We start from the raw sequence: 12,402 nt of genomic DNA on the forward strand, positions 1-12,402 counted from the left end.
ACCCTAGGAGAATTTGGCTATTAATTTATTTCCTTTTTGGTCATCCATCTCTTCAAATGTTTCGATTCTTATACACCTAATGGTTTTCTAATATTTAGCTTTAAGCGTTCCTGTTGAACGTATATCCAGTAAAGCTCTTCGAATGCATGCAAATAATATCGTGTTCTTTTCATTTTAAAGCACAAAATCGATACCTCTTCTGAAAGACTATCAGTCCCCGAAGATATTATCGGCTCAGTAGTCAGTACACGGTACTGACATGATTTGAATAAAATATTTATAAAATTACCGTTAATTAATTTTGAAATTTTAAGAAAATGAGGTTTCAACTCCCTCAGATAAAGTTGACCTTCGATAGATTTTGCCATTTTGTATATCCTTTTTGATCATATATCTCTTCAAATGTTTCGATTGCTCTACATCCTTGACTTCCAAATATTCGGAGCGTTTCTGATGAAGGCAAATCAACAAAATTCTTCGGATGCATGCAATTTAAAACGTGTGGTTTTTGTTCCTTTTAAGTTGACTGTCTACACTATACTACGGAACCGTATTAGCGCCTCACAAACTTTTTCAATTTCTTCTTATGTTTGTGTTGCAACGCAAACCTTTGCGAAATAACGGAAACCATTCAGTTGTAATGCAAACCTTTGCAAATTAACACAAATGTTTGCGTTATACACAGGGCAAAAAAATGAGCAGAGAAATACATGTATATATTTATTTTCAAGACAATTTAGTAAATTGAAGTTAAACCGAAAGCAACCCAAATTTAAATATGTTTCCAAAGCGCCCCTTTGAGCATTGTGTAAGACTGGTTAAATGCAAACAAGATACCCTATTAAAAATTAAAAACCAATTGTTCAGAGAATTATTGAAGGTCTTTCCACATCAATTTTCTAAATTTTTGACGAGAAGCTACTTCCGGTTAACTGAAAGTTACTATTGGCGTCAAAGCATACTGATTCAATAAATAAATGTTTCTATATATTTCTGCTGAAAGACGGTACATTATTGTCAACTTCCGGTTTAAAAAAATCACTTCCGGTCTCACATGATAGCTTTACTTGCACTGATTCCAAAAATATATGGTTTCTATATACTTTTGCCTGTAATAAGGGATATATTAGGTACTTCCGGTTTATTGAAAGTCACTTCCAGTCACACATGATCGTTATTTGTATGCATATATATAAAAATATAGTTTTTTTAGGTACTTTTCCATGGAATAAGAGCAAAAATGGCTACTTCTGGTTTACCCAAGGTCACTTCCGGTTGATATTTGTCAAGGTCATATGTCAATCCTCAGTTTGCAAAAGACCTTATGGCTTTATCAAGTAACATGTTGGAGTAATAATCAATTAACCTTAAATTTAATCATGTCATTGGATTGTTTCAGACCAAATGTACCATATCTTAATCACAATTAGGCATACATGGTGTGCTAGTTTTTTTTATATATCTTTAAAAGTGACAGAAGAGATAATAAAATAAGGAAAAGTCAAAATTTAGGATATGACCTTGGCCTCAATTTCATTTAAATGAAGCAAGGACCTCAAATCAATATGACTTAGGTCTCTATCACTTACAATTCATGCTATACATTTATATATCCCTTATGTCAAAAACAGAAGTAGAAATAACTCTCATATGGAGTTTTTGTATCGTTTCGTTCATAAATAGACAAAACATCCTGAGGATATAACGAGCAATTTGGTAAAATGAATTTATCGCTTTCTTTTGCGGTTACAGAGGAGATGCACTCTCAAGGAAAACAGTGTTCGGGGAGAATCTCCTACATAGAAAAGTATTCGGTTAAGAAGGGTCAATTTCAAAGTCGCATAAACTGTTTGATATCATATACCAAACATCTAAGCGACATCTTGTGAAACAAAATTATACGCATGACATAAAAGTGGCGGAAGGAGAAAAAAAATAATAATCATAAGAAAATCAATAGGTCTTTCCACAGAAAAGTGGAAAGACTTAATAAATGTTTAAAATGAAGATTTATTACTATTATAATTATGTGTCTACATTCAAATTGCTACCCAAGAATCTTAAATTGCTTCCTCACTAGATTGAAATTCAAAAAGAATTTATTTCATATTATTTGATTTCTTATATCAAAACGAAAAAAAGTTAGTTCTAAATAATTAATTTTGAGCAGAAAGATCATTTTGTCTATAATTTTACTTTATAATTTCACAATTGTATAACATTGTATTTGCTCTTCTCTATTTTACCACTTTCCGTAAATCAAAATTTTTTAATCTTGACATTTCAATTTTAATTTGCCTATACCAAATCTATTTTAATGTTAGATATATAGAATGTTCTGATACAATAAACATTCTGGTTTTGTGTATAAATGCACTTCATGTATTTCCTCATTTTCTATGCATAATTATTATAATGATATTTCCTTGTGTTCATGATTTTTCTCGTAACTTAATCACAGCCGATACTTACTGACAGACGGATATGCAAATGCCGACATTTACAAAAGCACTGCTCACATACAAAATTATAAAATTTAAATCCAATATATTTTTTTTATAAAAGGGTTTGCGTTTTTTCGGAAAAAATTGCGTTATAACGCTTTTTGTCTTTAGTCGGGTTGTTGTCTCTTTGACATATTAACCATTTCCATTCTCAATTTATTTTTAGATTTGCGTTATAACGCAAACATAAGAAGAAATTTCAAACAACAATTGTGTGACGCTAATATGCTTCCATACTATACTTCCGAACAATCTTATTGAATATAAGATTTATCTTTTTTAAAAATGTTTCAAATCTGAGTGCAAATTTATCTGTTGCACCTTATATAAGGCCTTCTACAGTAAGGAAAAGCTTAACTTTAGAAACATATTTACTGGACGTGTGATGAGATTATTAAATAATGTACATTTTGTTCTTGACAATATTGAATAACTTGCCGCTATTTAAATTTATCGACAGTATTATTATTGACACTTAAAACGACACTGTATTTTTTGTTATTTTTTTAACTGTTGCTGTGCTGATATGATTCACATTCTATGGACAAACGCATGAAATACCCGTCTTAATTTCATTAAATTGATAATATCAAATCTTATATATGATATATTTTCACTTTAGATTCAAGGAACCTTCTACGGATTTTGCGTTCCGTACAATTATTTTGCATTTTTTGGAATGTAATAATTCTTTGTACCCATGCAATACACCGGTATTCATTTATCTTGTTTGCAAAGCCCGTTTCTGCAGTGATGTTATAGATTTATATAAACGATATCTATTTATTAAAGGGGCACTAGCTACGAGATATATAAAAAATCTAGAATATGATTTTTTTTATCAATCATTAATGAAAGTGAAACAGTGAAATAATTATTCGCTTTTAGCAGCCAGTATTGTTCAATTTAGTCGAAATAAGTTAAGAAACATTGATGATGAATTATTCACTTGCCAGTGAATAATTCGACCTCTTTGAATCTGTATTCATGTGAACTTCAATTTAAACCCTTAGCTAGAGATGGATAACGCATGCATTGTGCGTGTAAAGTTATTTAAAGGAAAAGAACGTCAACATTGAAAGTGAAACAAAGGTAAATCATTTGATTGACTGATTCGATCCACAAAAAAATCATTCTTATACAGGTAAAAACGATGATAAACATATATTATAATCTATAATATGAAAATAAACAGACCTAGAAAAATCAAAGCACGAGTTCGCTTAATCTATTTATATCTATATTTATGTTTACATCGCTTATATGGTCATCGGAGGACATCGGAGGTCAACTCGATAGTTAATTAGATGGCGTCTAGACTAAAATACACACGAAACGAAGCTACATATTATCGAGCCCATGCCCGGTATATTGTTTGTTTTAGAATTTTAACAGTTTACATAAATGTTTTACATGGTTATAAATCAAATATGAGAATTTGAGTCAAATCGGTGAACATGAATTTGACAGCTAGTGCCCCTTTAAAAAATATTAGGTAAAAGATTTCATCATCAAAATTTCCTGAATTTTTTTCTGATATCGTAAGTAAGTAGATTCACAAAATTGGTTTTGAAGTTAAACTGTATTGATTTGAGCTGTAATTCTGGTAAATATAGATCAATAAATAAATTCATCTTATTAATTCAAACTCATATGCTTTTTTATTTACGAGTTAGATAAATCCTTTGTTTTGAAGTATTTACAGCATTTGTATATACGAAAATAACACTTGGACTGGTTGAACTATCGCATTTTCTAACAATAGAAAACAACTTGGTCGGTTTTTGTTCGTTCGAATTGCATTGTTCATTGAGACCATTCATTCTCATTCTGTTTAAGCTTGCTCGCATAAAAGTCATGTCGGACAGTCATGTGTTTTATCTTGTATGTTGATGTGAATTTTAAAAACAATAGTTTGTCTATAGTTTCTTCGTTCATCATTTTTGGTGCGTATGAACTACTTTTTTTAATTTTATGAAACCAGATAGCATTAATTAGTATCCTTACTCAAAACTAAAAAATATCTATTGTTCATTTTTAAATATTAAAAAAAACAAACTTCAAAGTCCATGACAAAAGAGAAAGATTAAATACCTTCTACACGCTGTCAACATGTAAATGTTATACAATTGTGTTACAAAAAAGGTACAACTGGAGACAAACAATTGCCAGTATATCCCATGACCTCAATTATTGACTCAAAGTAAAATGAAGAGTTAATTCTAGTATGAAAGCTAATCTCAAATACTAAAACTTCTATCTCGAATTTGAACTGTATTCGAATAGTACGAGCACTCACTTATATAACGTCTAAAAAACAGGAACCATGTTTTCTTACATTTAAAAGTAAAAGACACATACAAAACATGGTTGAAATTAAAAAAATGTCATGACATATTTCGTCAAAATTATCATATTATTGAAAATTGAACATTTACCTTCAGATGATGGCGTAGCCTGGAAACAATCAATCATAGTTTGCGTTCCGATTGAAGCGTACATTTCCAAATTAACACCATCCTTTGATTGATACTTAAACAATACTGAAATAAAATTAAATGTACATAATTAACAGTCTGACTGATTTCATTATTAAATTGACGTTGAAACTGCCCTGTCAGCCTGTTTGTCGTTTGTTTTACCACAGTCGCCCTAATTCAATAGTTATCAATTAGTTGACATTTGTCTGTTTTATGTATTGTTTATTTGAATATATCTTCTTATATTTAACGTTTTAATTATTTACACATTAAACAGTAGTAAAGAGCTTTATTGTCAAAATTGGATATTCCATTTAATTTACCATTTAAGATTAACCCTTCAAAATCTGAAAAGAAATAGAAAAAAAAACATTTGTAAAACATCATAGAAGATTGAGTGTCTTTCGACTCTAAGATAGATAAATAGGCAGAACACACAGTGTCTGCACCATTAAAGAAATATGTAAATTTTGAGGTGAGTATTGATTCATATGCAAGATTCTTCATTTGAATGAATTTTCTTGATTAATACGATTTTGTTAACAATTGCAGAAGTTTACGCCGACCATATTAGGTGTTTTTTTTCTTATAATATTAAAAAAAAACCAATTGCAATCTGCAACTTGAAAAAAAAATCCGTGACCACTGCCTCTTTTCTTTATGTGTACAAAGCATCTATTCAAGGAATAAATGAAAAAAAGTATCAAAACCAAAGCAAAATTGTATGCACTCTGCAATGCAATAGGTGATTGAGTTAAGTGCATCACGGATTTGTTTCCGCGTTAATATTCAAAAAGAATAGTTAGCATTAATATTACTTTTTCGTGTTTTTATAGCCCCGCCACACAGTGGTCAGGGCCATATAATTGTTCACCCACAAAGTGGTCAGGGCCATATAATTGTTCACCCAAAAAGTGGTCAGGGCCATATAATTGTTCACTCAGAAAGTGGTCAGGGCCATATAATTGTTCACTTGTCTGTCATTTGTTATTCCGTTTTTCTAAACGCCTTCATATATTGAGCCGGTTTTTTGGTATGTAAATCGACTATAATGAGTAACAGATTGAGTATACGTTTGCTTACGCTCAGCTTATTTGTATCAAAATAACGAGTTTCGGACTTTGAAATTCCTTACAAAAACAGTTATAAGGATGTTCATTCATTTAAAATTTCCACTACTTGAAACGGCTTCCGACACATCTAGTTTCTTATATTTTAGATTTCAACGTAAAATGAGTTGAAAAAAAACCAATGAACGTGTCAAATTTATCATTATTCCCACAGATGAAAAGCTATGGTAAGTAGTTCTATTTTATAAGTCAACCAACAAAAGAAAAGTTCCCTTCGAACACATAGCCTACTGCATCAACTTTAACAGTACTCCTATCTCCGTTAGCTGCGATGGTTCTATGTCCTTTAGATGTATTTACAATGTGTTTATTTGTTGTGGGATTGCATTGATGTATATTCTAAAGAGTCCGCAAAATGTGTACGATACCAAATCACGAACTTACCTGGACTACTGAAATACTCATTCGAAGTAATGCAATTTGTCACAAATAGTAAGAGCAATGTTGCTACAAGCATTTTATAATTTACTTATTTCACCAAACACTTATTGAGATGTTTTACTAAACTTAATGTGTACACTGTAACAAACGATTCCAGGAGATTTTCATGTGTTCTCGCGATGAACTTTTAGCATGCTGCGTGTTACATATTATTAAGTAGCAACCCTCATATATACTGCATTAAGTTCATATCCAAAAAATTCAAACAATCAATTCTCTTTTGAAGTTTAACATTCGTTATAAAATTTTGCTGGTCTTATGATGTGCCTACAGAAAAATTCCACCAACTGTGAGAGCTCGTATATTTTTCATATTTGACATTACAAATTCCACATAAAAAAATAAAAATTATTTGAATTTTACAGAGATTTCCACTGTATGATTTTCTCTAGCAAAGGATTTTTAAGTATACAGGTTAACATTTTTTCCATTGGGTTTGGTCAAGTGTAACCACATAAAAGTGGCATATGTTAGTTTTGATTTTGACCCTTATGGGACCTAGGGCAAAATACCTTAACTGAAAACAGTCGATGCCACCCAAATTGTTCAAGTTACATGTAGCTAATTATTTAAGACATGCACTAAAAAACATTTTCCTATAATCATTTGAAAGGGGACAAAAGAATGCGCGCAATATAATGTCTAACATTGTATTTTTATAACGATTGGGTGAATGCTACTTCTAGGGGAGTTATCAAAAGCGTTGATTGTTTGAAACATTAATTATTCCTCAATGCTCTTCAAATTTGTACTTTATTTAAACCTTCAATGTTCCGGATTCAATTGTCACTCCTCAGTATTTTTAAACGAAACGCGCGTCTAGCGTGCACACTTATAAGCCTGATATTTTCACACAGTATATTACGCGATTTATGAACAGTTAATTAGTGTTAATTAGGGATGTCAACTCGGTGAAGATTTACCAATCGATTACTTGTTGGATTTTCCGAGCGATACCCGAGTACTCGCTCGGTAAAACTTTTTACAAAATGGAAACACGAAATTATACCTATTTTACCTAATTGTCGTTGTCTTGGGATCGTAAAACCTTCAACATTTTTACCTAGGACTAGATAATAGTACCATAATTAATAGCTCATTTGCATAAAAAAATTTACTACATTTACTAACTATATTAACTCGTAATAATCTAATCAAGTAATTAATTAATATCTATACAAAAATTATTACTCAAACAACAGTATTTGAGAACCGTAAAAAACCACATTTAATGATCAACATAGGGGTGATTATTAGAACTTACTGATGACATTAATCATTTTCTGAGGGTCGATACAGGGTGCAACGAATTTGTTCTTAATTATTAATATTATCTTATCAACTTTTCTGGGACGTAGCGATTTCCCAAATTTGTTAGGTAACTAACAGTCCTGCTGGTGAAAATATATGCTCTGACGGTACAGAGGTGGAGGGAGTGACTAAGATTAGCAAAAACTATAAGTCTTGGAACAATGCTCCTGTTAATATATGCTACATGCACCTTTGTTGGAGGAAATTTAAATGACAGTTAAATGCAAACATTCGAAACTTATTTTAATTGCCTGCCGGGAAAATATATATTAAATAAATATTAATAAAGATATTTGTTTGTTTAAACTTAAAATAGTAACAACATTCTAACAGGAAACCGATTAGTCGAGTATCATTTTGGTAATCGATACTCTGTACTACAGAGCGATACTAGAGTACTCGATTACACGTTGACATCCCTAGTATCTCTCTCCATTTAAAGAGTCAAACCTACTTCTCTTAAGATCTTCATTTTCCCTAGACAATTTATCAATTTTCTCTTCCATGTTTTTGTCAATACAACATGTTTTGTATTTTCTAATTTGACTTCTCAGGCTTTCTTCACTCAATGAAAGATGTTTCTCAGCTCGTCGACCAATGTCTAGATATTTATCAAAAAGGTCTTCAAATTCTGAATCCAAGAAGGTCGTATTGTGTTTATGAACTAACTCATTCCTGCGATTGACAATACGCATAATGTTATCTCCAATTGAGTTTTCATTTGATGACGGTTCTGAGCCCCATTTACGTGTTGGTACGTCTGGAATTATCATTGAAAACATGGGGAATTTCGCAATCTTGTACATTAAGTTAATATCGAAATTTTCAAACCCAGCTGTTTCAAGGTTCTGTATTCTTTCAAATTCTTGTGTTGTTAAAATCCTTTTAAATGCTTTGGATTGTATTATGCTATTATAAATTGCCTTTGGTGCGATACCTTCTGGAGCCATATATTTTCGCATTATATTTGTTAAAACATCAAAAACGACCAGTTTACACCTTAAAAACTGTGTTTGGCCTGCCTCTGCCATTTAGCTTTGAAAATTATAACAAACCTGTAATAAATAATAAAGTATCAATTCATAGCAATGACGACGTCATAGACATATGTACGATACAGTTTTGTTAATGAGAAGAAACGTTTCAATATGGATGAAAGCATGCTTTAAATAAAGGCAACAGTTGTTCAATATTCATAAATCGATAAAGTGAACACAAATCCGTGTCACAAACCGAAACGGAGGGAAACACATCAACTATAAGAGGAAAAAACGGAACAAAAGATAACAGAACTGCAAAAAAATAAAAAAGAAAGACAAAAAAAAAAAGACAAATAGATAAAAAGATTTAAGATGGTACATATCTTTTTGACACCAAATGCAAACGAACAGTGCTATTGTTTATTTCTAGTATAAAGATGGCATTTTAAACGATGTCAGTTTTAAGTCAAACATGAACTTTACTGCTCATTAACCATTTTATAAGAAGCTTTCAAATATTGGCGAGTTAACTACACATGCCCGCTATAGCTATAAAGATGTGAATCTTCTGAATAGGCAAATCTATGTAACAGATATCCAATACTTAAGCCAAATATTAAATAATTAAAATCCTACATACAGAACCATGATATTCATTATTTAACCAGAAGATATCGACAGGGTTTATCATTTAGACGGACAAACGAAAAAAAACAAAAAAAAAAAAGAAACAGCAACATTTAAAATGTTAAATATTGATATACCATAAATGTAAAAATTAAGAATATTAATGTGTCACACTTGTAAAATATTAATATATTAACTATGCAACAAATATTTTAATATTTGTATCAAATGAAAGGTCAATCTGAGTACATGCACTTGTTGTGTGTGTTGCCTTCTGTATTGTTCATGTATTCATATACATACACTATATGCGTATGCAAGCCTAACTGAACCTACAAACCCTAAAAAATGAATAAAAAGTGTATTTAAACATTATTATTATTCAGGGAAAAAATGAGATATAAAATAAAATAAAATTAATGTTTTTGGTAGACCTTTTCTCACGTAATAGGTCAGATTTGATTATTCATTTGCCGGGTTAAGTATGATGAAAATGAGTTCAATGTGCCCGCTGTCTGGCTTATATTTAACATTGCCATAAAAGCGGGAGGTTTGGCTAGCCACAAAACCAGGTTCAACCCACCATTTTTTCTAAAAATGTCCTGTACCAAGTCAGGAAAATGGCAATTGTTATTGTATAGTTTGTTTCTGTGTGTGTTGCATTGTCGTTTGTTGTTTGTTCACTTCAGTGTTTCTGTTGTTTCGTTGTCCAAATGTACTATATCGTATTGTTTATTTGCGTAATTCTCTGTCCGTAACGGTGAACACATTTTAGTGTTATATTTAACATTGCCATGAGAGTGCAAGGTTTGGCTAGCCACAAAACCAGGTTCAACCCACCATTTGTTTTCTTAAAATGTCCTGTACCAAATCAGGAAAATGGCCATTGTTATATTATAGTTCGTTTCTGTGTGTGTTACATTTTAATGTTGTGTTTCTGTTGTGTCGTAGTTCTCCTCTTATATTTGATGTGTTTCCCTCAGTTTTAGTTTGGTAACCCGGATTTGTTTTTTTCTCAATCGATTTATGAATTTCGAACAGCGGTATACTACTGTTGCCTTTATTTATAATTGCAATTGACATTATAAATTATGGACTTGCCTTGTGTAAAGCAAATATTTTGAACTAAAATTATTAGAGGTAGGAAAGTTGTTTAGTGCGTACTACAACCACATCAATGTTATGTTTCCTTTACTGCTGGCGGATTATTTCCCGAGGGCATCATTATCTAGGTAGCTTAATGAATAATTAATACAAATAATACAAAAAAAAAGAACACTGGGTAAGATGTCGCCAGGGTTACCAAGGTCCTCTTTTGCTGCACAGAACTCTGTAGCATTTGATTTGTGAGTTCCACAGAATATCCTCCAGGATGCCCCTAATTTGACGTATGTTCAGCCGGAAGGTAATTACTACTTCAAAAAATTCAATTACTTTTCATTGAACCATGTTCCGTTAATATTTTCGACTGTTTAAAGACACTTGCTACAAGTGAATTATCATCTATCATTTCGTCTTGTTAACATAAAGAGAAACAAGGAGCACGTGTAAGGTATTTAATATGTTAATCACGACTCCTGATTTTACCAACAATTTAAAAGAAAAAACATATTATACTAAATTTTTTGAGCCACTGGACTGTTCTATGGGCAACGTCGTTTACGGAATTGAATGTAGCTTTATGTTGATGAAACTTGACAAATTTTGAGTTTAAGTATGAATCAACACCAGTCTGATAATAAAGATCCGAAATTCAGGGTTCTTTATAACACTTTTAATCCTTCGGACCATGACCCTTCTTCATCTATGAAAGTACGCATCATCGAAAAAATTAACCACCACATCAATAGCCCTATACTAAATACTCCTTTCCGAAAAGATAGAGAAAATTTCTCCAATAACATCAAAGGAGTAGGAAATTGTCGAGTCCAGCCTGCAGTGATGTTAATTCAATGAGCTAATTCAATACTACCTTACGACACCAACGTAGTCATGGGCAACAAAATTACCATCCACCTAATGTAAAAAGTATTCCAAATCTAGATCGCCCTCTGGAAGCGTTGATGACCTTCTTTCACATCTTCATCATCCGCTAGTGTATTCTTTTTTCACTGCCTGTTAATTTTCTCAAATGTTTGAGAGATTATGTACATGAAAAAGGATGCATAAATACATTTTCTCCAATATACAGATTTGTCAGTTTAATATGTGATGTAGCTCTTTTCCGTCTTTTTTAACCAGTAAGATCGGAACCTTCAAACGAGGTAAAGAAAAAATCCCTTACTGTTTTGTTTACAATAGAGGAATTGATGCAATTAACATCAGCAATGTTCTCCATCACAAGGAGGTAACATTTAAAATTCCACTTTATTTTCAAAATCAATCATTCTGTTCCTATTGTATCTTACAGTCACACCAAACCCATTACACCCAAAGTATTTAACTATAAACAAACATTGCAGGACCTTGATTTAGAACATTTCATAACAAACCCTCTAAAATGTCACAGTTCCTACTCGCCTTATATATACAGTCCCTTTGGCCATGTTATTACTGGGGATCTAAACATATTTCAACATGAACATCTCCGAAAGGTGATATCTTATGGTCCTAATGTTAGAGAACCCCAACACATATATTGGAACCATAACTTCAAAATACTAATGAATCCATTGAGGACTACGCCAAAGCATGGGGTAAACGAGAAGAAGTTGAACTGGACACTTTGTGAGAATGAGTCAAAACAAACAGGTCTCTAGTAAAAACACCCCATTCATAAGTTGAAAAACTGTGTGAATGATCGACCAAAGCCCGTTTCTGAGACAAAGAGGCTGTGAAATGTCTACCATCTCTTCACGATTAGTATGTTGTTGTTCCTGCAGACAAAGCTTCATATAATATTGACTTTGTATGTAAATCGTACTTCTAC

General features: G+C 31.8%; 1 protein-coding gene across 1 annotated transcript in view; it reads right to left on the reverse strand.

Moving 5' to 3' along the window:
* Positions 1–8,909, reverse strand: part of LOC127705967 (mannosyl-oligosaccharide glucosidase-like) — a 28,527-nt gene extending 19,618 nt beyond the window's left edge. The window contains exons 1-2 of the mRNA XM_052210349.1: positions 8,321–8,909; positions 4,943–5,047 (exon numbers count right to left, since the gene is read on the reverse strand). Coding sequence (XP_052066309.1) covers positions 4,943–5,047; positions 8,321–8,897 — 682 coding nt within the window. The 5' untranslated portion in view covers positions 8,898–8,909. The remainder of the gene's footprint in view (positions 1–4,942; positions 5,048–8,320) is intronic.
* Between the last annotated feature and the right edge of the window lie 3,493 nt (positions 8,910–12,402).

Source organism: Mytilus californianus, unplaced genomic scaffold, assembly GCF_021869535.1.
Source record: "Mytilus californianus isolate M0D057914Y unplaced genomic scaffold, xbMytCali1.0.p SCAF_6, whole genome shotgun sequence".
Taxonomy (NCBI): Eukaryota; Metazoa; Mollusca; class Bivalvia; order Mytilida; family Mytilidae; genus Mytilus; species Mytilus californianus.